The sequence below is a fragment of the Notamacropus eugenii genome, chromosome 1, assembly GCF_028372415.1.
Source record: "Notamacropus eugenii isolate mMacEug1 chromosome 1, mMacEug1.pri_v2, whole genome shotgun sequence".
In the NCBI taxonomy this organism is placed as follows: domain Eukaryota; kingdom Metazoa; phylum Chordata; class Mammalia; order Diprotodontia; family Macropodidae; genus Notamacropus; species Notamacropus eugenii.
The window spans coordinates 42,162,757-42,189,262 of record NC_092872.1 but is presented as its reverse complement, the minus strand read 5'-3'; the positions used below and the strand labels follow the sequence as shown (position 1 = coordinate 42,189,262).

Below are 26,506 nucleotides of genomic sequence, written 5' to 3'. Positions count from 1 at the left end.
CCAGATATGACTAAAAAATGACTGAATGACAACAAAAAAATACTAAACTGATATGTACCAAAGAAATAAACACAGTACTTCATTAATGAAATGCTTATACAAGTAAAATAAATAATTAAAAATCAAATAATAGTAGATCTCAAAATACCAGTAAGTCAAGAAGAATATAAATACTAAACAAGTCAGAGACTTGTATAATGAACAATGAACCAATGTATCTGGAAATATATCTTGAATCAATATATCTGGAAACCAATGGAACTCAACTTCCTCCCAAAATTCATCCCTCTTTCTAATTTCCCTAGTTCTATTGAACTTTTCAAGTCAAGGCACTGGAGTAATTTTCAATTCTTCATTATCCCTCACATCCTTTATTTAGTCAAGTCCCAAGTTCTCTTACTTCTACCTTTACCATACCTCTCATTTCCTTCCCTTTTTCCCCACTCCCCCCGCCCAGTAGATTACAAAAGCCTTCACATTAGGTTCCTACTTCTAGCTTCTTCTGGATCCAGATGCCAGGCTGACATTCTTAAACTATGTCACAGCTCAAGAAGCTCCATTGGCTCATATTTTATAATTTAAAAAAAAAATTTTTTTTTGTTTTAAGTTTTATTCAACATCATCTACAAAACGTTTCCAGATCCAAGAGGGTCTAACCCTCCTCCTCTTCCTCTTCTTCATCCTGGTTGATCTGGAAGTACTGTAACTTGCAACTCTCCTTGCTACTGGCCACCACCCAAGCCAGTCAGGAAGATTGTTCTTCTTTAAGTATTTCTCTGTCAGATACTTCAAATACCTTTTAGAAAACGGCATCTCTGACGTCACCGTGATCTTGCTCTTGCTCTGCCTCTTTCCGTTCACTTTGATTCCTTCTTGTAAAAACTGGGGGAAAGTAGCTGCACCCATAATCCCATCTTCCACAGGATGGGTACAAGCCGGGGTAAATTTAAGGACTTGCTTCTTTTTTTTTTGACGCCCTTCATTACAGACTTCCTCAGGGGCACCACGGCTATCAAGGAGACAGAAAGGGACCTCCGAGCACCGTGCAGGCGCAAAACCCTCTGCTTCATACTTCTTAAAAAAATATAACAAAATATGAGCTCCTCTGTCAAAGAAAGCCATTCACAGTCTGAGTCCAGCTTGCCTTTCCAGACTTAAAACAACGTTAGTGCTTCTCATGCACGTTATGTTCCAGCCAAACCAGTTTACTTGGTTTTCCTCATCCACAACATTCCCTCTTCTGTCTCCCATGTCTTTGCTCAGGCTATTGTTATGCCTGGAATGTGCTCCCTCCCCACATCTGCCTCTTAGAATCCTTAGCTTCCTTCAAAGCTCAGGTGAAGTGATACCTTCAGAAGCAATGAACTCCTCCCCTATCTTGCTAATGCCTCCCAAACCCCCACATTTTGTAAGGTTTACTTTGTACATGTTTTGTTTCATTATATACGCACATGTTCTTTCCTTGAATAGAGCTAAACTCCTTGAGAGAAGAGACTATCTCACTTTTGTCTTTGTATCTCCAGGATTTAGAACAACTCCTGACACACTCAGGTGACTAATAAAATGTCTGCTTCCTTGACTGGCTGATGAAAAAACATGTATTTTTTTCTCAACATATAAATGGTACTCTCATAAAAGTAACCCAGATAATCAGAGGAAAATAAGCTGAGGTTAATATTTTAAAGGCACAAATTCAATATACCACATTCTCAGATCACAACATAAAGAATCATAAAAGGAATAATTAAAATGCGAGCATATATGTGAACCACATGGGTCAAAGGAGTCATAAGAAGAGCAAAGGCTTCATAAACACCATAAATTAAAATCTCCACAGGCTGCAAAAAAGCAATTGTCAAAGGCAAATTTGTAGTGCTGAATGATTAATATTTGGAGAAAGGGTAGCTAAATAAATTTAAATATGCAAATAAAAACAGTAAAACAATGTAATAAACCAGGTAATATGGACAGAACTGTCAAAGAACTGCCCTAGACTTCGAGTGAATTGTTCCAAACATTTAAAGAATTAGTAAACCATACTCCTTACAGAATTTCTAAAATTAGAGAATAATGAATGATAAGCTATTCACTTCTGTAAGATCAATAAGTATTGATTTTGAAAACTAATAAAAAGTAATACCATAAAGGAAAGTGTATAAGATCTCACTAATAAATATTAGATGTAACACTTTACAAATATGAAATAGAATAATAGCAAGAACATTTACATAGAACGTTGAAACTTTATAAAGCATTTGCTTCATGAAAGTGAATGCCTGTTGATTGAACAAACGTGGGAGTACACGACACAAAGTTTAGGCACACTTAAATGCCTCAAAAAATTGCTACTTGGCATTTCATTTTAAAAACTAACACGAAGTCTGGAACTCAAAATTTGATAAAAGTGAATGTTGAAAACTTTTTTTACATGTAATTGAAAAAAATAAAATACTACTTTTAAAAAAGCTAATGCTTGCAAAGTTATTAATTTTTTTAAAAAACATTTTAGGTTCTTTTTGAGGAATAAAAATGTCCCTTATGATTGAATATTCAATAAATAATCACCTTAAAAAAATAACTGTGTACACTCGAACAAAATTTGCTGTTCATGCCTATGCCTGTGAATTAATTAGTGGAAGTATCTCAGTTTTACCTATAAAGTAACTGAGAGTCTGACTGACTTCCCATGATTACACAGCTCTTAAGTGTCTGAGGTAGGATTTGAACATGGTCTCTTTATTTGCCATTATAGTAACTCAGCAGGTATCAAATAAAGTAATCTATTTTTCTCAAGTACTCTACATGGATTGCTTGAATAGAGGCAGGCAGTCTATCTTTCATATGCCTTAAAAACAGTGTCACACCAAATGACAATCAAGAAATCCAAAGAGAGACTAAATGACTTTTTCCACCAGAACTGCACAGTAAGTCATTAAAAGCCCACAGGCAATAGTAAAGGAGGTCTGCCAGAAGAGCCAGTGAGCAAAACAGAAGCCAGCAGGGGACTCCAGTAGCCAATAAGGTTCTGTATCTGCAGGCAACAAAAGTGAAAGATTCCAAGAGAAAACCCCAGAATAGGTGGAAACCATTGCACAGGAACTTGGAGACAAACAGGAGCTACAGCCACAAGTTGGGGCAATCAGATGAGAACTCCTCTGGCTCATGGGCCCTAAGATCTCCAGCAACCTTAACCAAATTTAAAGATCCAAGGGGAGTAAAACCTACCAGCATTCTTAGAGTAGACAAACTGGGGGAGGTGGGAATACAAGTGATTACAGATGAGACCAAGCAGTAGTTTTCTTGTACCATGGCTCATGAGCCTTCTCTCACTGGTATGCTCCCTCTATTGAGTATCAGCAGATTATTAGTAATCCAGACTTAAATAGATCATAGAAAGGAGTATTTACTAAGGTAGTATAATTGCAACTATTGATCCAAAGTCTGTGACACATTTTCCCACCAGAATGTACATAATACAGGGAAAAGTAGGCTTGAGTTTAGAGAGTCCATGTAACTAAGGGGTAATTCACAGGTCCTGGTTGCTTAAAGTCCTTTTCTTCACCACATGGGACACTCATGAAGTCCTCCTTAAGTACAGGACCTGCTGTACTGTTTCATAGAGTTGTGAAGTTACTTTTCTTTATTGATTCCTGTTTGTCCTTGACTCCTGATACATCATTCACTGCTGTCCTGGGGACACAGCAATGACTCATAAATCCAAATCTTCCAACCATCCATAGTTCACAAGGCTCTCCTCTGGTTAAGGGGGAGAAGGAGACCAAGATGAAACTGACACCAGGGCTCCTATGCAACAGGGTTGTTCAATCAGTTAACAAAAACTACTTCCTGAGCAAAATCATTCCACCTCATCCAAAGAACTTTTTGTACCTAGTCTAAAGTCACTGATTAATTTATTGATGATGATTAATTGATTGAGATGCCTAGGTCTTATTTGTACCTAGTTCATAATTTTGTTTACTTGCACAAATCAGTAGAGGCATTCTCACCTGTCAAAGGAATCAGTGCCTAGCATTTGTTCTGTTGCTTTAAGTGGGGACTTGGTTGTCTCAAAGTCAAAGATCTTGAACAATATGTTTTAATAAGAAGAAATGAGTTTCATTTTAAAGAAGGAAGAATTTTGGTTGGATATAAGAATACTTCTTTATCAGGTGTGAAACACTGAAATGGATAAAGCACTTTATTCCCAGAAGAGTCATCAGAAAAGACCAATTTCCAAAAAGACTACCATATGTGATAAATTGATAAAAAAATTTGAGTAAATGTTTACCCTGTGTCAGGCAGTATATCAGATGCTGGAGCTACAAAGGCAAAACCAAAACAGTATTTACCCTCAAAGAGTTTGCACTCTATAGGGGGAAACAACCTGTATACAAATAAAGTAAACACAAAATGGATACAAAACAACAAGTTAATTTCAGGGGGAAGGGAGGATCAGGAAAGGCCTCATATAAGAAGTGGCATATGAGCTCAGCTTTGTAGGAAAGCCAGTCAAAAGAGACTGCATTCCAGGCAGGAGTGATTTCTGTGAAAGCTATTAAGTCAAGAGATGATATGTCATGAATACAGAACAGCAAGCAGGCCAGTATGCCAAATTCAAAGTTCATAAAGGTAAGTCCTACAAAAGCCTAGAAATAAAGACTGGAATCATGTTGTAAAAGGTTTTAAATACCCCCAAACAGGAATGTATATTGAATCTAGAACCCATAGGGAGCCACTGGAGATTGATGAGTTGAAGAGAGCTATGGCCAATCCCATACTTTAGCAATATCATTTTGGCAGCTATGTGACAGACTGGAAAGAAAAGGAACCTGAGGTAGGGAAACTAATTAGGAGGTCAGAGCAGTAGTCTAGGGTAAAGGTGAGGACTTGAAAAAAGATAGTATCCATGTAAATGGAGAGAAGAATAACAATCTGAGAGATGCCATAGAAGTGGAACCAAGACTTGGTGAAGGATTGGACATGGGAGTGAGAAAGGAAAAAGTCAATAATGACTCTGAGACTATGAACCTGTATGATCAGAAGTATGATGGTATCTTCAACAGGAATAAGGAAGCTAGGAATAAGGGGATGGAGAGTTGGTATAAGGGAAAATGATGAGTTCTATTTTAGGCATATTAAGTTCTTAGATGTCTAAGGGACATCTAGTTGGAGATATCTAGTAGGTAGCTGGTGTTGTGGGGCTAACTTAAAAGAGAGACTATGGCTAGATGCATAGAGCTGGGAGTCATCTGAATTGAGATGGCATTTGGAAGCTGATGAGATCACTAAGAAAGAAGGAATAGAAAGAGGGGAAAAAAGGGTCCAGGAGAGAGCCTTGGGGATACATCCATATTTGTGAGCTAGGACACTGAGAAGAATCCAGCAAAAGAGACTGAGAAGGGACTAGACAGGTAAGAAGAGAACAGTGCCAGTGTAGCCAGCATTGCAGAGGTGTCATGCAGGATGACCTCTGAGTAAAACTCCATGGATCTGTTCATCAATAGTTTATTCATAACTTTGGAGAGAGCAGTTTTAATTCAGTGATGATAATGAATCTGGATTACAAGGGATTAAAAATTAAGAGAAGAGAAAGTAAAGATAATGAGGGTAGGAATGTGACCAAATGTAAGGATATATACAAGATAATAGCTTTAAGGGATGGACTGATCAAGTACAGTTTTTTGTTTTGTTTTGCTTTGGTTTTTTTGTTTTTTTTGTTTTTTTAGGATGGGGCAAAATAAACATGTATTAGGCAATAGGAAAAGAACCAGTAGACAGGAACTAAATTTATTTGTCTTAGGGCAAGATCTTGGAGCAGGTGATGATTTAAGCTCTATCTCTGTCATGTGATTTCATCATTTTGCAAAGAACTTCACGGCTTCGGAGAGAGAAAACTCTTACACTGTCTCTCTGAAGTACCATATCCAAACCTCTGTATATCTCTGACTCAGGTCAACTAAGTTATCCTCCAAAGCCTATTATTGCCATATGTTTGCCCCCAAAATATCACAGTTTGGCAGCAAAAAGCACAAGCTTCTCCTCTTTTCTATTCTCTATTTCCAAGTCCTTGCATCAGAAAGAACAAGTGAAAGAAGGATGCAAAAAGTGTCGAGGAAGGAAGAAATCACTTCTGCATATATTCTAAATGTCACAGAGGCAGCTTCTTAAGCTAGACCTAATTTCTGAGTGTAAAAGTATACACATATGACATCTTAATAATCCAAAGAAAATTTGCTCCTTTCCTAGATAAAAGAGGTAAGATATCTAGAGATGAATTAAGAATAGAAGTTTTGTACAGAAGCTGAATGGGACATATATTTAATAAAGACATGATATTTAATTATTTACTAGATGAAAGTCCCTTAAAATATATGAGGAAAAATACAAAACTCTAAACAAAATCTTAGTCCTAACTAGAAAGGAGACCAGTGTGACAATACCTTAGAGAGATTTTTTATCTTTATTCCCGCTAGCAGACCTACAGGTTCAGCCTCGAAGAATTCCTGCTGTGGAGACTTCTCAAGGTCTTCCTCCTCTTTTTCTTCTGAACTCTTTCTTGGTTTCCCAAACCAGTAGGAAGGCTATGGTATAAATCAAAACTAAATTACCAAAATGGACACTAAGTGACAATGCCACAGTACTTTTAAGAGCACCACAGTTATGCACACTTTTTTTTTTTTTTGCTACTTAGGATTAATGAAGTTATATTAAACTGAGAAACTAAAATTCTGCAGTCAAGTGGCCTAAAGATTTCAATCTCTGAGACATTTAACAGACATTCCATTATTCAAGAAGCCATGATCAAAATGAGGTAACTCCAGAATAAAGTCCAAAATGAAAGAGAAGTGGAGAAATCTTTACCTTTCTATAAGCTAAATCAAATTTCTTTGCTTGAAGAAAACAATCTTGTGAGTTAGTCTAATTTTTTTTGAGGCAATTGGGGTTAAGTGATTTGCTCAGGGTCACACAGCTTTACAAGTGTCTGAGGTCACATTTGAACTCAGGTCCTCCTGACTCCAGGGCTGGTTCCTCTATCCAGCACACCACCTAGCTGTTCCTAGTCTAATTCTTTTTCCCCATTTTAACAAGGAAAAACTTGAGGCTTAGAAAGCTTAACTGACTGAGGTGGTTTGCTTGAGGTCACTAAACACTGGAGCCAGGATTTGAACCCAGATCTCCTGACTTAAAACTCAACACTTTTACGTAATATCAGGCTTGGTTTTTTTTCAGTCAAATGGAAATCAGGTGGATGGCTTGTTTCTTATGTAGCAATGTTTTGTTATCTATAAAGGTTTGAGGACTGTGGAGCTGACTGCAGTCTAACAAAGCTGGGAATGGAAGGGAACAAAAGAGGGAAAGGGCTTTGCCCTTGATGACCTAGCAAGTGGCAGGACGGGAACAGTACAGAGGTTCCCTTGGCTCCTGTTATGATAAGCTCTGAGTTGTGAAGAAGGTCAAAGGCCCCAAAATATATTTTTCCAACTTAATAATATCGCCAATGCTGATGTCCATGATAACTTATTAATCTATTTATTTCTGTTTTTAAGAAGAATCTGTTTCTATGTCTGTAAGTCCCTGAACATGGAACATTCTTCATTAGGAAGTCAATAACAATCTGTATCCCCAGTCCTCCTTCTCATAATTTCTCAGATAGGAGAAAATGATAGGAAGAGGTAGGTTTTTGTTTGCTTGTTTGTTTGTTTTACAGCTGGTGAGATGTGGGCCTGAAGTTCCACCACTTACAGACTCCGGCTATGTGTTTAGTTTACATTTGACCAGCATGCTGCCATTACTTGATTGACTCAAACTAAGGAAAAACTAAAATTGAGGTAATCATAGATTAACATGAAAAAGATACAATCTGTAATCCTACAATGGCTTCTCAAGGCTGGGGTATCAGGATACCATGGGAAGACAGAAATCCTGAAGTTCCTTCTTCCATAAAATAGCAATAACTATGGTCAATCTGAAGAAAAACAGCATGAGAACTCACCAGCAAGAAGAAATACCATGGCTGGGGCATACCATATTGCCCAGGAAATACAGCTTCCATATACCAGGTCACCAAACCATAGAAAACAGCATCATACAGTAGCATTATCATCACATGTCCTAAGGTGAGGTCATCATCTACGTTAATAGGTGACGCTACATCTTCCCAATGCATGCCTATCCCTGCAAGACACAAAAAGACAAGATTACTCTATATACTAAACTACAGCAAGACTTCTATAGTCTTTGAACTTTTTCTGCCCACAGAACATTGTGGGAGGGAAAGGGGCATACGTAGCAACTGATTCTACAAGGCCTGTAGAAAGGTTATCCCTGTTTCAAGTACTCTGTGGGTCTGCTTCCACTCAAAATCATGGTTTGAAAGCTCCAAATAATGTGTTTACTTTTAACTGTCAGTTCAAAGCAAAAGTGTTTAATGAAATGGTGAAGCAGTCTAAATAAACTATCTCTACAATAAAGCCTGTGCACACTCTCCCACAAACATAAAAACCCTCAGTGGGAAAAATGGACATGTAAAGGGGTCTCCAATTGGTTGGTTGACTGTTGTCCTTCATCTTTGAAGAGGACCAAAATGACATCAATATGATAAAATGAAATTTCAATGTGTCCGACTGTGGCTGATGAGACCAATATGAGCTTGGAATGTTCTACCACAGGTTGAGCACAGATAGTCTGTGTGAATATTTGGGGTGGATATCCCAAATCTGTACATCCTGCATTTACTCTGTGCTGTCTCAATTCTGTTTTGCTCAAAGAGCACAGCACTTTTTCTTGGGTGGGCACGCCATGCTGAGCGGTCCTGTGCCAGTGTCTCTCATGTTGCACAGTCAAATCCAAAGTTTGAGAGAGACCTTGAGTGTCCTTGTATCGTTTCTTCTGGTCACCATGTGATCGCCTGCCCCATGCAAGTTCTCCATAAAATAGTCTTTTTGGCAAGCATATATTTTGCATTCGAACAATGTAAAAAACCCTCTGGAGTTGTGCTCTCTGAAGCATAGTTTGAATGCCTGGCAGTTCAGCTCAAGCAAGGACTTCAGTGTCTGTTACTTATCCTGCCAGGTGATTCTCAGAATCTTCCTAAGACAGTTCAAAGGGAAGTGATTCAGTTTCCTGGCATGGCACTGGTAGACTGTCCATGTTTCATAAGCATATAACAATGAGGTCAGCACAATGGCTCTGTAGACCTTCAGTTTGGTAGTCAGTCTAATACCTCTTTTCTCCCAAACCTTTCTTTGGAGCCTCCCAAACACTGGGCTACCTCTGGCAATTCATGCATCAACTTCGTTGTCGATACATATCCCTGGAAAGTACACTACCAAGGTAGGTGAACTTATCCATAGCATTCAAAACTTCTCCATTTGTTGTAACTGATGGTTTCATGTATGGATGGTGTGGTGGTGGCTGACAGAGCATCTGTGTTTCCTTGGTGTTTGTTATTAGGCCAAAATTAGCATAGGCAGCAGAGAATTGATCCGTACTTTGCTGCATCTCAGCTTCAGAGGCTGTACTGAGTGCACAATCATCTGCTAACAGAAAATCATGCAATACTTCTTCCACTTTGGTCTTGGCTTGTAACCTTTTCAAATTGAAGAACTTACCATCAGTACGGTAGTTGACCTTGATGCCCTGTTCATCCTCATTGAAATCATTTGTCAACATGGCTGAAAACATCATTGCTAAAAAGCAAGTACACAGCCCTGTTTCACTCCACTGCTGACTGGGAAGGCATGAGAGCATTGTCCATTATCCAGAACCTGGACAAACATGACATCATGAAATTGACATACAATATTAATGAGCTTCTCGGGGCAAATCAAATTTTGACATAATTTTCCATAAGCCCTCATTACTAATAGTGTCAAAATCCTTGGTCAGATCTACAAATGTTGTGTACAGACCTCTGTTCTGCTCCTGGCATTTCTCCTGGAGTTGTTGGGCAGCAAACACCATATCGACTGTTTCTCAGCCTTTTCTGAAGCCACACTGGCTCTCAGGTATATGACCACCTTCCAAGTGAAGGATCAGCCTATTAAGGAGGACTCTAGAAAGAATTTTGCCAGCAATGACTTAGAGAGAAATCCCCCCATGACTGTCGCAGGACAATCTATTCCCTTTACCTTTATAGAGATGGACAATGGAGGCATCCTTGAACTCTTGGGGGATAATCTCTGCAAAATTTCAGTCAGCTTTTGTATGAGCAATGGTCCCCCTACTTTGTAAATCTCAGTTGGGATAGAATCAGCACCAGGTGCTTTGCAACATAAAAGGAGCCTAATGGTCCTCAAAACCTCTTCTTCAGTTGGAAGTTAAGCTAAGGAGGGACTGACTTCAACCTGAAGTAAATGGTGAATGGCCTCAGCATTGATTGATAATGGTCTGTTGAAAATACTATGGAAGTGTTTGGCCCATCTCTCTAGGATCATGTCTTTATCACTAATCAATGTGGCTCCATCAGCACTGAGTAGTTGTGATATACCATAGACTTTTGGTCCATAAATAGATTTCAGGGAATTGTAAAAGCACTTTGGATTGTTACTATCAGCATAAAACTGAATTTCATCTGCCTTCTTAGTGAGCCAGGAATCCTGCATCTCTCTAAGCTTTGCTTGTACTTTGCTTTTGAAGCAATTAAATGCTGCCTTCTTAAAGATGGATGAACTATCCTGCTGGTAAATCCTGTGGAGTTCTCATTTTCCAATTAGCAGCTTCTGAATTTCCCCATCATTTTCATCAAACCAGTCTTGGTGTTTGTGAGTGTTCTGACCCAGATGAGCAAATGCAGTGCTGTACACCAAATCTCTGAAAGCTGCTCACTCCTTTTCTGTTCCAATGTTGCCAACTATGTGTTGGCTCAACTTTCCCTCCAAGTTAGCACCAAACTGTTCATGCTCAGAGAGGAGCTCTAATTTGTTGACATTAATTCTTCTGGTAGTCATTTTGCCTTGGGGGTGGTGCTTTTGATGAATGCAAATATTTAACTTGGGAAAGATAAGTCTATGATCAGTCCAGCACACTGCACCACACACTGCCTTTGTCATTCTCACCTCTTGTCTGTCTCTTCTCCTTACAATCACATAGTCTATTACAGCCAATGTTTGCTGCGAGGGTGCATCCATGAAGTTTTATTGCATTTAGGTAAATGGAAGACAGTGTTGGTGATGAGAAGGTCATACGATGCACAAGTCTTCAGCAGTAAATGACCACTGCTGTTACTGTTTCCAACTCCATTCCTCCCTAGGACTCCCTGCCAAGCCTGGTAGTCTGAGCCTACTCTAGCATTAAAGTCACAGTAATGATGATGACATGGTGTTTTCCTGTGAGTGGCAACTGCATTGCCATGAGCCTTTCATTCACTGCTTTTGGCAGGCCTACTAGCTTGCTGATTAGATTAGTTTTGATTGCAAAACCCACACCAGCTTCCTGGAGCTCCCCTTCGCTGCACCCATTTCAGAAAAAGGTGTATCCAGCTCCAACTTCAGTAAGCTGGCCTTCATTTGCCAACCTTGTTTCACTCAGGGCTGCTATTTGGATGTGATACCTGCTGAGTTCTCTCGCAACAAGAGCAGCTCGTCTTTCAGGTCTACTGGATTTTGTGTTGTCTATTAGTGTAGGCATGTTCCATGTGCCAATAGTGAGTGGAATCATCTTTGCAGATGTTTTTGTACATTTTGTACATTTTTTTTGTGTTTCAACCACATAGTGGGATTCCCCACCTGCCATGGTAATCAGACCAGGGTTGGGTAAGCAGACAATGTTCAGGGCACCTTTTCTAGCCCCCTTCCTCACACCAGGAGATGAGCAGTGTGATCCTTAAAAGGCTGTTCAGACATCCAGGGGGTTGCCAAGTCTCACTGCTGCTTCCAGTGAGAAATGACCCTATAGTCTGGGCTGCCTGTGTTCAGGGTTGTGAATACAGATCCCTGTGTATCTGTACCTGCTGCTTCACCACTTGCCTGTTGCCACAGGACTTTGAGGAATAATAGTGAAATGCATGGGTGATGTCTTTTGATTCATGCTTAATTGGATTTAAGTGAGGCAGAGTTGCACGGAGTCGTCAGCCTCATGCCCTCCTCCAGAGTCATCATAGTCCAGTGGCAAGACACAGTCAAGACGGCTGGCAATGGCTCTGGATGCAGTGGATGACCTTGGCGTCTTTGGTGTCTAACCAAGCTCTAAGCCCTCCACATTGCCTGCTTCATCTGCCTTCATGGCCCCTGGAACAAATTATTCTCATCTGCCCATTCTACCAGAGGAAGTCTTCACATGCTTGGGATAGACACCCCCCTAACTCACCAATGGATCTGAGAACCCTTGGTTACCCTCAACCTGGTTGGGCCCATCTGCCGAAATAGTTTACCAGGGTGTGACCACTGCACATGCTGCAGGTTTTTGGAGTCATGGGTGAGAGCTAGGTGGAACAGGTGAAGACCAAAAGTGGAAAGAGCCCTGAATAGGGCTTGGCATTCATCACACTGAAGGTATTGGTCCTCCCTGAACACACCTTATACCCCAAGGGGTCTCCAATATAGGGAACATGTGTGATCGAGGTTCACATGTAAGGAACATATATGGCCAAGGTATATTAGTGGAGGGGCCATATCCCTGTAACATTATACTACTATGATTTGTAAGGAATACATGCAAGTGAGGCACCAGAATACAGGGAAGATACACTTCTGATACCATAGGGCCATTACTGTCTTCTGATAATGTAATAGTGTGGCTTTCTCTGGGTCTGCTATCTGTTGCCTGCTACTCTCTAGAGAGAGGACATTTACAAGACAATAACATAGAAACTGTTTAGAAGAGGGAACTCAAAGTTGATTTTTTTAGAAGTTTTAATTCCATGTGGAACACAAAGAGATTAAGTAAAGAATAAATATGTAAAAGAAAAAAATAAAAAAATAAAGAAAAAATAAAAAAATAAAAGTTTAGATCAGATAGAAAGGAAAGAAGATGAAGAGAGCAAGGTAAAGAAATTCTTTTATAGAAAAAGGGTGAAGAAAATTAAAAACAAACAAAAGATGTGAAAGGGGAAGAGAAAGAGGGTGATTTTGAATTAATCATTTAACTGAGAGACTGTAAATTCCTTGAGGGAAGGGATTGTCTTATTCCTCTTTTTGTATCCCCAGTGCTTAGCACAATGCCTGGCACATAGTAGGCACTTAATAAACGTTTCCTGATTGACTGAGAAATAAGAAGGGGAATAAAGGGAGAAAGATTCAAATAATTAAATAAGAAGAAGAAATAAAAAATAAATTACTGTTAAATACTCCTAAAGGAGTTTTAGTGGGAAAGTTCGACAAATAGGAAGGGAGTTAAAGTTGAGGGGAAGAAAGCCTATGGAAAGAGTGTTATCTTAAAGTAGATTAAACAAAAATAACTATAGGTATAAAATACTATCTTAAAAGAAGGGGAATTTTTAGAAAAATGTTTCAGAAAAAAACAAGACAAGATACTAAATAAAATAAATAAAATTGGAATTTACGAAATAGGAGAAGTAATATGGTCAGAACCACACTTTAGGAAGATTAATCAACAGCTGAGTTGAGAGGAAGGACTGGAGAAGGGAGAGACTTGAGGCAGGGAGAACAATTGGTAGCTACTGTAAGAAGGTGAAAGGTGAGAAGGGCTTGCACTAGGGTGGTAGTGGCAGTGTCAGAAGAGACAAGGGGGTATATACAAGAGTTGTTACAAAGGAAGAAATGACAGGACTTGGCAACAGATTGGATATGGGGGAACGGAAGAGTCCTGGAGAATACTGAGGTTGTGAGAGCCGGTGCCTGGGACAATGGTGGTACCCTCAACAGTAACAGGGAAGAGGAAGAGGGAGGTTTTTGAACAAAGATGATGAGTCCATTTTAGTAGGTACCGAGCTTAAGATGTTTATAGGACTTCGAATTTAAGATATCTAATAGGCAGTTAAGAGATGTGAGTGGAGTTGGTTAAAGGTGGTCAAACAGATCTTCAAAACACACACATACAGATAACTGACACCGTGGGAGCTAAAAAGATCAAATGAAACAGTATTCAAGGAGAAGAGAAGAGGTTCCAGGACAGAGTCTTCTGAGGACCCCAAGAGTTAGTGGGTGTGATGTGAATGCAGATCTAACAAAAGAAAGTAAGAAGGAGCGGTCAGAGAAGAAACAGGAGAAATAAATGTCATGAAAATCTAGAAAGAAGAGAGTATCAAGAGCATAACTGACAGTGTCAAGGTCTTAATGATAGAAGAAGATACTTCCCCTTAATTCCTTTAAAAAGGTGGGATTAAGGATTCTACAGATATGGAACACTAGATATATTATAAGATTTTTTCTTTGCTTCTTTTCTTTATTGATTGCTAATTTTTTCTGTATTTCCTCTTTTATTTTGTTTTTAAAAATTCTTTGATATGTGAGATAGTTATCTGGGAAGAGAAAGGGAGGAATACAGGGAGAAATTTAACTGATATCAAAGCAATAAGGATTTTTTAAACTACGGAAGAACTTATGATAAAGATGAAATATGAAAGGTCTCTGCTAAACTTATCTCTCCTAAGAACCATACTGCCAAAGACTTCAAAGGGTGCAAGACTGTACAAGAGATGGTCAGATATCTGCAAATGTTCTGGTCAGGGATGTACCAGAATGCCCTGAAGCCAATGGAACAGTTGATAAATGGGGCCTGAAGCCATCAAGAACTCATCATTATCCTGTCTGAAGGCTACAAAACTAGATCTTGTCAGTTATCTGATCAAGGAAAGAGGGTGGAACATGTGTGTCAGTCAACAAATCAGTCAACAAGCATTTGCTAAATGCTTACTATGTACCCGTGTTCTTTGAGGCTTCTTTTCAGGAGATCTCTAATATCCTGCTGCAGCTAAAGCAGGGGACAGAGTCACCTCCCCATGGCTGTCTTGGAGACCCATATCCAGAACGATCATTGATATTCTGATGCATCTTAAACTCTCCTACAAAATCTAGAACATACAGATGAAAATGAGTACAATATCCTAAGGGATGGAAAAAACCCAAAGACCCCAGTTACTAGGGTAAGAACTTGCTATTTAGGGAAAAAAAACAAATACTAAGAAAACCTGAAAGCAGCATCTCAGAAATTAAGTTCACACCAACATCTCACAATGTTTAACATGATATGTTCCAAGGAGGTATATTAAACATGAGGAGAAATCATGAGCAAACTACAGAAGCAAGGAAAAATTATTTTCTCAGATTAACAGAGAGGGCAAGACTTCATGACCAAACAAAATATAGAAAATAAAATGGGACAATTTCGACTGCATAAAATTAAAAGAGCTTTGAATAAACAAGACCAATACAACCCAAATTAGAAGGAAAGCAAGTAAATGGGGGAGGAGCAGAATAACTTTATATAAAGTTTCTCTGATAAAGTCTCATTTTAAAAATATATAAGGATTCAAATTTATAAGAACAAGAGTCATTCCTCAACTGATATATGGTCAAAGAATATGAATAAGCGGTTTTCTGTTTTCTTTTTTGAAATTAATATATTTTTAATAGTCATTTTTAAAAATTTGGAGTTCCCAATTTTCTTCCTCCCTCCAGCCTCTTCCCCATATATTGAGAAGGCAAGGAATAAGGTATCAACTATACATGTGAAGCTATGCAAAACATATTTCCATATTAGCCATACTAGTGCTTCAATCTGCACTTGAGATCATCAGTTCTCTCTCTGGAGGTGGATAACATTTTTCATCATTTGTATTTTGGAACTATTATGGATCATTGTATTGATTAAAGTATTTCACAGTTAATCACCATTACAATATTGCTGTTACAGTGTATGATATTCTCTTGGTTCTTCTCACTTCACTTTGCATCAGTTCATATATGTCTTTTTGGGTTTTTCTAAAACCATCCCCCTCATCATTTCTCTAGCATCATAGTATTGTATCATAATCATAAACTTCAACTTGTTTAGTCATTCCCCAATTGCTAAGCATTCTGTCAATTTCCAATCCTTTGCCACTACAAAAAAGCTTCTATAAATATTTTTGCACATTCGAGTCTTTCTGTTTTCTGTTTTTTATCTCTTTGGGATACAGACCGGGCAGTGGTATTGCCAGGGTCAAATGGTATACATGTTTTTACAGCTGTTTGGGTATAGTTCCAAATTGTTCTCTGGAATGATTAGTTCTGGACTAGTTTGCAACTCCACCAACAGTATATTAGTGTCCTTATTTTCCCACATGTCCTCCAGCATTTGTCATTTTCCTTTTCTGTCCCACTAGTCAATCTGATAGGTGTAAGGTGGTACCTTATAGTTGTTTTAATGTGCATTTCTCTAATCATTAGTGATTTAAAACACTTTTTTCACATGACTATTGATAGCTTTGATTTCTCCTTTTGAAAACAGTCTGTTCATATCCTTGAACCATCAATCATTTGGGGAATTAATGATTCTTATTTTTATAAATTTGTTCAGTTCTCTCTATATATGAAAAACAAGGACTTAATCTGAGAAACTTAAAATTTTTTTTTTGCAGTTTTAAAAGGAAGAAATCCATGCTTGTCAATAGCCATATTTAAAATACTCCCAAATAACTAGAGAAATGCAAATTAAAATAAATTGAAGATTCCACCTCAAACTCATGAGATTGGTGAAAATGATGAGTGTTAGAGGGGCTGCTGAAAAACTGGCACATTGGTGTACTGTTGGCAGAGTTGTAATTGGCTCATCCATTCCAGAGGGCAATTTGGAACTATGTCCAATAAGTTACTAAACTGTACATATACTTTGACCCAGCAATAATTCTACTAGGTCTATGCCTTAAGCTAATTAAATAAAGATGAAAAGGACCCATGTATATGAAAGTATTTATAAAAGCTCTTTTTTGTTGGCTCAAAGAATTGGAAACTAAAAGGGTGCTAATCAACTGGGGAATGGCTAAATAAATTATGACACATGAATGTAACAGAAATATAGTTCTGCTATAACAAATGATAACAATTACAGTTTCAAAGAAAACTGGGAAGATTTGTATGCACTGTTACTGAGTGAAATGAGGAAAACCAGCAGGATAATTTATACAATAACAATAACACTGTAAAAATAAACAACTTTGAAAGACAAGAATTCTGATCAACACAATGACCAACCATGATTCTAGGGGAATGATGATAAAATATTTTATTGGCCTGACAGAGAGTATTTAGATTTGGGAGGAAATTTGTTTTGCTTGACTACATATATTAGAAGGGTTTTTTTTAATAGGGGAGAATGGATAAAGTGGAGAGAAAATAAGATTTTTTGCTAATTGAAAAAATAAAATTTAAATATATTTTGGGGACTTATCAACTGGAGTGGATAAGAAGAATGCCTGCTTATTTTAATAATATTCTGAAGTTCAGATGTGTTTGGGTGACATCTTATACCTTTCCCTTTAGAATTTAAGAAGACTTAAAAGAGAATTAAATTAAAGCCAAGAACTCTAGATTTGGGTATACTTTCTTTTCCCAGGAGGGCAACATGATATTTAAGTAGTTGAGGTTGCTGCTGGTAGCCCTTGGTGGGGATTAGAAAACAAGAGGTTAGATGAACACTGGCATACACATGAATTTCCTTTTTCATGCACCCCACACTGGAAATAGAAACATAGCATAATGGATAAAAATGGATAAAAAACTGGCCTCAAATCCAGGATGATAATATCTGTTGTGACCCTGGGCTTGTTATTCAGTTGTGTCTGACTCTTGGTGATTTTGTGGATCATACTGTCCGTGGGGTTTTCTTGCTAAGGATATTGGAGTAGTATGCCATTCCTTCTCCAATGGATTAAGGCAAACAGAGGTTGAGTAACTTGCCCAGGGTCACACAGCTAGTAAGCGTCTGAGGCCAAATTTAAACTCAGGTCTTCCTGAGACTCACTGCTCAATCTACTGAGCCACATTGCTGCCTTCTAGGCAAACAAAGGTTAAGTGACTTGCCCATTTCACATAGCTAGTGTCTGAGGCCAGATCACACCCTCCCTGATCTCAATCATATTAGGATAGAGTTTATATTCATATAAATAGAGAAATAGGGAAACACTGTACTTGACTTCAATATAATGATGACATTTTGGTCCTCTCTGAGAACAATCCGCAATTACAAATACAAACTTAGCCATACCAGATCTCAAACTATAATATAAAGTGGTAATTATCAAAACAATCTGGTACTGGCTTAGAAATAGAGTGGCAGATCAGTGGAAAAGATTAAGTACATATTGCATTATAGTAAATGATCATAGCAATCTAGTATATGATAAGCCCAAAGGTCCAAGTTTTTGGAACAAAAACTGCTAGGAAAACTGGAAAACAGTATCACAGAAACTAGGTGTAGATCGACATCTCACACCATATACCAAGATAAGGTCAAAATGGGAACATGATTTAGACACAAAGGGTGATGCTATAATCAGATTTACAGAGCAAGGAATAGATTATCTGTATGATCTATGGAGAAGGAAAGAATTTAGGACCAAAGAAAATATAGAGAGTATTACAAAATATAAAAATAAATAATTTTTATTATATAAAATTTAAGAAGTTTTGTTGCAAAAGCAAAGCCGATGCACCCAAAATTATAAGGAAAGCAGAAAACTGGGGGGAAAATTTTGCAACAAGTATTTCTGATAAAGGCCTCATTTCTCAAAACTAATTCAAATTAATAAGAATACAAGTCACCCCCAACTGATAGATGGTCAAAAGATATGAATCAAACCTATCTATAGTCATATGAAAAAAAGACTCTAAATCACTATTGATTAGAGAAATGCAAATTAAAACAACTCTGAGATACTAACTCACATCTATCATATAGGCTTAAATGACAAAAAAGAAGGGAAAAGATAAATGTTGAAAAGGATATGAGAAAAATGGGAAACTAATGCACTGTTGGAACTTGTGAAATGATCCAACCATTTGGGAGAGTAATTTGGAACTACACCCAAAGGGCTATAAAACTGTTCATACCCTTTGATACAGCAACCCCACTGCTAGGTCTATATCTCAAAGACATCAAAAAAGGGAAAAAGACTTATTTGTTTTATTTTTTATATGATTTATTTATTTTCAGTTTTCAAAATTCACTTTCATAAGATTTTGATTTCCAAATTTTCTCCCCATGTCTCCCCTCTCCCACCCCAGGATAGCGTACACCCCAATCACCTCTTCCCCAATCTGCCCTCCCTTTTATGACCCCTCCTTCTCTCTTTCCCTTAGCCTCTGTTTTCCTACAGGGCAAGATAGATTTCTATACCTCATTACCTGTACATCATATTTCCCAATTGCATGCAAAAACAATTTTTAACATTAATTTTTAAAGCTTTGAGTTTCACATTCTCTTCCTTCCTCCCTCCCTACCCCCCTCATTGAGAAAGCAAACACTGTGATATAGGTCATACATGTGCCATGCAAAACATTTCTATAACATTCACTTCTATAACAATGTAGTTGTGAAAGACTAACTACATTTCCCTCTATCTTGTCCTACTCTCCATTTATTCCATTCTTCCCCTTAATCTGTCCTCTCACAATAGTGTTTGCTTCTGATTACCCTTTGCCCCAATCTGTCTTCCCTTCTATTATCCTCCCTCTCCTATCCCCCTCCCCTCTGTCTTCCTACAGAGTAAGATAGATTTCCATAACCAGTTGAAGGTGTGTTACTCCTTCCTTAAGCTAAATCTGATGAGAGTAAGGCTCACTTATTCCCTCTCTCCTTACTGCTCTTCCACTCCATTGGAAAAGGTTTTTGCCTCTTTTATGTGAGATGATTTACTACATTCTACCTCTCCCTTTCTCTTTCTTCCAGTACATTCCTCTCCACACTTAATTTTATATTTTAGGTATTCTCTCGTCATATTCAGCTCACCCTGTGCCCTCTGTCCATACACACATATATACACACATATATACACACATACATACAGATGTGTGTTGTGTGCGCATACACACACGTTTCCTCTAACTACCCTATTCCTGAGAAAGGCCTCGTGAGTTACAAACGTCATCTTTCCATGGAGGAATGCAGACAATTCAACTTCAATGAGTCAATCATGACTTCTCTTTCCTGTTTACCTTTTCATGCTTCTCTTCATTACATATACAAAAGTCCAATTTTCTGTTCAGCTCTGGTCTTTTCAACAAGAACACTTGGAAGCCCTCTATTACATGGAAATTCCATTTTTTCCCCTTAAGTATTATACTCAGTTTTGCTGAGTACATGATTCTTGGTTTTAATCTGAAATCTGGAATAACATATTCCAAGCCCTCCAATCTCTTAGTGTAGAAGCTGCTAAATCCTGTGTTATCCTGATTGTGTTTTCACAATACTTGAATTGTTTTTTCTGGCTCCTTGTAATATTTTCTCCTTGACCTAGGAACTCTGGAATTTGGCTACAATATTCCTAGAAGTTTTCCTTTTGGGATCTCTTTCAGTAGGTGCTTGGTGGATTCTTTCCATTTCTATTTTACCCGCTGGTTCTAGAATATCAAGACAGTTTTCCTTGATAATTTCTTGAAAGATGATGTCAAGGCTCTTTTTTTGATCATGATTTTCAGGTAGACCAATAATTTTAAAATTCTCTCTCCTGAATCTATTTTCCAGGTCAGTTGTTTTCCCAAAGAGATATTTCATAGTGTCTTCTATTTTTTCATTCTTTTGGTTTTGTTTTATAATTTCTTGATTTTTCATAAAGTCATTAGCTTCCATTTGCTCCATTCTAATTTTTTTTCTCCACTCTGATTTTTAAGGAATTATTTCCTTCAGTGAGCTTTTGGACCTCCTTTTTTATTTGGCCCATTCTTCTTTTTAAGGCATTCTTCTCCTCATTGGCTTTTTGGATGTCTTTTGTCATTTGGGTTAGTCTATTTTTAAAGGTGTTATTTTCTTCAGCATTTTTAGGGTCTCCTTTATCAAGCAGTTGACTTGTTTTTCATGATTTTCTTGCATCACTCTCATTTCTCTTCCCAATCTTTCCTCATTTCTCTTACCTGATTTTCAAAACTCCTTTCTGAGCTCTTCTATGAAACCATTTCATATTTTTCTTGGAGGTTTTGGATGTAAGAGCCTTGCTGCCTTCCTCTGATTGTATGCTTTGATCTCCTCCAGTTGTATGCTTTGATCTTATTTGTCCTCAAGGATGTAAGAAAATACCTTTTCACCAAGAAAGTAAACTTCTGTAGTCTTATTTTTTTCCTCATTTGGTCATTTCCCCACCCAATTACTTCACTTTTGAGTTCCTTGTTAAGTGAACGGTATATTGCTCCAAGTTTCAGGGGTTTTATGCAGCTGTTTTCAGAGATATCTCTAGGGACCTATAAATTCTCAGTTCCTCCAAAGTGGTATGATCAAAGGAGAGGTGTTTACTCCTCTCCTGGCCTGTGTTCTGGTCTGTGAACAACCACAAGCACTCTTCTCTGTCCTGGAACTGTAAGTAGGGTTCCCTTTCCATAGTTGCCACCAACTCCACCACACCAGCACTCCTCTTCACCTCAGGACCATCACCCAGGACTGTGACCCAGATCAGCCACTTAATTCCCCCACCATTGAGGGGAGGAGCCAAGATGGCGGAGTAGAAAGAAGCACATATGCTTAGCTCTTACCCCACAGCCCATAAAATACCTGTACAGAAGAATTCTCAACAAATTCTAGAGCAGCAGAAGCCACAGAAAAATGGAGTGGAGACTTCTGTCCCAGAGAGACCTGAAAGACCTACAGGAAAGGTCTACTGTGCACTGGATGTGGAGCAGAGTTCAGCGCTGCCTTGGCCACTCGGCACTGAGAGGAGCAGATCCAAGCAGGCTTCAGGGACAGAATCTCCAGTGGCAGCACAGATCCCTCAACCCACAGGTGCCAAAGGTCAGTGAGAGGGTCTTTTCAGCTGGTCAAGAGGGGAGTGGGGAGTCCCTATAACTTAGGCCCCCTCAGGAGGCAGCAGTAGGGGCAGCAGCAGATGGGGTTCCCAAAGCAGGCAGTAGCCCACATCCATTGTTGAAGGTCTCGTTGTAAACCCCCTGAGGGAATTGTGTGGTGGCCCTGCCCTGACCTGAGCAGCTGAACTTAATCTCACACTGAACAGCAGTCCTGCCCCTGCCAAAAGCTCCTGAGGCTTGGTAGCAGTTCATTTGAATCTCAGCCCCCAAGTGCTGGCTTATTAGAATTGGAGGTGAGGTGGGTGTGGAGAAGAAACTCAGAAGTCAAGTAACTGGCTGGGAAAATGCCAAAAACATAAGACCATAGAAGGTTACTTTCTTGGGGAACAGGTGTCTTCCCCCATCCTTTTGGATGAGGAAGAACAAGGCATACTGTCAGAGCAAGTCAAGGCCTCTGCCTCCAGGGCCTCTGAAGGGAACTTAAACTGGGCTCAGGCAATGGAAGACCTTAAAAACAAGTTAGCAGCTTACTAAAGGAGAACCAAAAAAATGTGAGGAAAATAACAGCTTTAAAAAGAGGCTAACTCAATTGGAAAAAGAGGTCCAAAAAGCCAATGAGGAGAAGGAGATTTTAAAAAGCAGAATTAGCCAAATGGAGGAGAAGTTTCAAAAGCTCACTGAACAAAATAACTCATTGAAAGAGAGAATTGAGTTCAGGGAAACGAATGACTTTGAGTTAAACCAAGCATTTAGTAAACAAAACCAAAAATTTGAAAAAATAGAAAATAATGTGAAACATCTCATTAATTCCCCCACCTTCTGTAGGCTCAGAGCTCCAGATGCAGCCTCAGTTGTGGCAATGGATGCTACCACCCTGGGGCTGAGACTAGGGTTGGACCATGTTCCTCTCTTACCTAGGTGAGAGAGCTTTACCGCTGACCTTTGAAGCTATCTTTGGTGTTTGTGGGCTGAGAAGTCTGTAAACCATTGAAGCTGCCAGTGATTCAGCATCTTTAGACCTGCTTCAGTCCTGTCTATGCCAATGCAGCCCATGCTGGGCTGTGTTCTGCTCTGAGCCCAGTGCAATAGACCATTTCTGTCCTTCCATATTATCTTGGGCTGTAAATCTGTTTCACTTTGTCATTTTGTGGCTTCTGCTGCTCTAGAATTTGTTTAGAGTCATTTTTACAGGTATTTTGAGGGGTTTGGGGAGAGAGCTCAAACAGGTCCCTGTTTCTACTCTGATATCTTGACTCTACCATATCAGAAAGGACCTATTTGTGCAAAAATATTTATAGTAGCTCTTTTTTGTGGTGGCTAAGACCTGGAAATCAAAGGGATACCCATCAAGTGTGGAATGACTAAACAAACTGTGGCATATAATTGTGATGGAATATTATAGTTCAATAAGAAATGACAAGCAGGATGATTTCAGAAAAACTTGGAAAGACCTGCAAGAACTGATGCAAAGTAAAGTAAGTAGAACCAGAAGAATGCTGTACACAGTAACAGCAATATTGCACAATGAATTGTAAATGATTTCGCTATTCTCAGCAATACAATGATTCAAAGCAATCCCAAAGGACTAATGATGAAGCATGCTTCTGTCTCCAGAGACAAAATTGATATTGTTTGAATACAGACTGAAGTATGCTATTTTTCACTTCCTTTCATTCTTTTTCTTTTGAGTCTTCTTGTAGAAAATGACTAATGGAAATGTTTTACGTGATCACATATGTATAACCCTGTATCTGATTGCTTACCATCTTGAGCAGACACAGCATTTGGAACTCAAAACTTTTTGAAAAAATGTTAAAAAAAATTGTTTTACATGTAATTGGTGGAAAAATAAAATACATATTTTAAAAAAGAAAATGTTAACATTAAAGGTTAAAAAATAATAATGAACACAACAAAATTACTCTAAAAATAATTCCACTATTTTACATTGTAGAGTGAATTCCATTTTAATTCTAAAATTCAACTGCCTTCAGAAAGGTAAGCCCAAGAGGCCCAAAAATAGCAGCAACCCTCCCCCACTATCACCCAGATCATCAGCCTGGATTCCAGCTCAGCCTGGTCCCTGGTTGAGATACAACCTGGCAATTGCTATTGCATGTACTACATCTCCTCTCCATCCACCCTCTGTCTAGCAGAACAGCTCCTGAGGACCAAGAAAACCAGAGTCCTTGGAAATTTTAAATGGTTCAGCATAAGAAACAGATAAGGTATCAATGGACATGATATTAAAGTCTATTACCTCCTCCTTGCTGCTGAAATCTAAGGCCCTCTGGACCTTTCCATATGCTCTGAAATGGAAATCATTGTTGTCTCTTCCTCCATTGCAACAGGAGCTTCTTGAAAGCTGAGGTTGGATTGTTTTTTCTATTTGTACAGTAAGCATTTAGCACCATCCTTTGCATACAGTAAGCATTAGGGCAATTTTTTAAAAATTTATAATGAGAATAGACTCACTGATGAAGGCCAGTTCTTCTCCTACCTAATTGTCCATGTGGAAATTATATGGATTCAGTTTCTGAATATGAGTGACTCAAGGTTTGCTATTGTATGATGCTGCTGCAAAGCTGGAGTTGCTATGCTGTACCTGAGTGTGCAATCTCCTTCTTTTGCAGCTACAAGAAGATAGAATTGCTTTAAGCTGATCTTAAGAGTCAAATAGAGGAGAGACATCAACTCTATCAGCACATGGCTACTTCTGTCTCATTGTGTTTATTCTTTTCTAACATTAGATGATTAAATACTTCAAGACTCTATGTTTAGGAAATAACCTTGTAAGTTTTGGAGATCCAGAGTTCCCAAAAGAGGTTCTACTGGTGACCAGAGATGATAGCAGAGTCCCCTGGAGATTGCAGAAGGAACCACAGGAGTTGAGAGATGATGATAAGTGTCCTTAACATACCCAGACAACCACCTTGTGAGCATTGCAAGGTCTGGAAAGATTTCAGGAGTGGCTTAACCTAGCAGAGACTAAACTTGGTGATAAAACAGCATAGTAGCTGAGCAACATCCTTCCCCTGCTCAACAGTACATAATGTCTCCGGCAAAGACATTATACCCTAAAAGGAACAAGCTCAGTTGAGACATCTATCCAACACAGACCTCATACACTATAAGGAGCCAGCTGAGATGAACAGCAGAGTGACTAATTCACTATTAATGCCATGTCCAGAAGACCCTAAGAGCTTTATACAGGGAGAAAAGGATTTCAGAGGGTAGGAGTTGGAAGGCATCTGTGATGTGTCCTTTACATGTATTTACATGTGCCTCACTACCTTCATGTTTTCAGTGTGAGCCTGTTCTTCTCAGGTAGCTGGTACATGCAAGGGGAAAAAATGTGTCCCTGGTGGGGGTTGGGGGTGAGGCAGGGAATATTTTGTACCAACTGTTCTTACTGCAACTTGTCAGTAAATTCTTTTTCTTAAAGTTAATTGATGTATACTGGCTAATTGTTAATGAGGAACACACTTGATGGAGGCTAGAAAGCAAAAGTACTAAAATCCCCAGACTCTGAGGGTTTACCCTAGGACTCCCAAAATAGTAATAGTATTCAACTACCCTTGGTGGCCTCATAGTCAATGGATGTATACGTTGGGGAAGTAGCCAGAAGCAAAGAGGGTTTACATATTCATTCATTCATTCACTCACTCTTCACATTAATTATGGCTGTTTTAGGTAACTAATTATGTAATTTGCAGGCTAAGTCCCTATCTACTACGTTGTATAGAGTGAAAGAAATATAGAAAATATAAATTACAAGGAATCAAGCAATTAGAATCATTCCCTGCTCCATACACAACTGAGAATAATCACCTAACGACAGAATCCTCCTGGGGAAAACAGGAAGGAGTGTTCCTTGTGTACCTGTATACTGTCACAGCCTCATCTCACTTCCTGGAGCTGCTCATTGGCCGCCTTACTGAAGCAAGGGCAGAAATACACTGCAGTTGTGTGTGCTCTCAATTATGTGACCTGTGAGGTGGTCATAAGAGGCTACTGTAGAGTCTTTGAAACAGACTGCTGTAGAAAAGGACTTCATATTCCCAAGGAATTTCAAGAGGAGGTGATATTCCTTCTTCTAGAAGAATGTTAAGAGTTCTTGAATGAAAGAGTAAGTATATGGCTCCACAGATGGATGAATAACAAACAAAAACCCTAAAAAATGGAACCACAGCTATACAGAGGACACAACTCAGAGGAGAAGACTGAGACAGCTCTCTGCTATTACCATAACTTATTAGGATGTTGCAGATTCAGACAGCAAAGGATTTATCTTTTTATCAATTCTATTTTGTTTTCCTTCTAAGGAATCCAAATCCCTTGGGGAGTACTAAAATGCTAAAAGCTCAGCACAGTAATAACCATTTGTTAAGTGCTACCTTGAGGCCACATGAAGCCTTCTAGCTTCTTGAATGCAGCTTTTTGACTGAATCCAAGTTTTACAGAATAAAGCCCTTCATCAAGGTGATTTGTTCTGTGAAGTTTGGATTCCAAGGGCTACAACTGAGGCTGCAGAGGGCCACATGTGGCCCCAAGGCCACAGGTTCCCCATTCCTGGCTTACTATGTGCTAGGCACTATGCCAAATGCTACTAATAT

At 38.7% G+C, this 26,506-nt stretch overlaps 1 protein-coding gene and 1 pseudogene across 3 annotated transcripts in view; both read right to left on the bottom strand.

The window, feature by feature from the left end:
* The window catches only part of LOC140497038 (phospholipid-transporting ATPase ABCA3-like), a 243,056-nt gene that overhangs the window by 139,101 nt on the left and 77,449 nt on the right, over positions 1-26,506 (bottom strand). For all 3 annotated transcript variants that reach the window (XM_072597544.1, XM_072597554.1, XM_072597562.1), the window contains 2 exons: positions 7,994-8,175; positions 6,441-6,581 (listed from right to left, as the gene is read on the bottom strand). In XM_072597544.1, coding sequence (XP_072453645.1) covers positions 6,441-6,581; positions 7,994-8,175 — 323 coding nt within the window. The remainder of the gene's footprint in view (positions 1-6,440; positions 6,582-7,993; positions 8,176-26,506) is intronic.
* On the bottom strand, positions 570-1,564 carry LOC140497049 (large ribosomal subunit protein eL22 pseudogene; annotated as a pseudogene).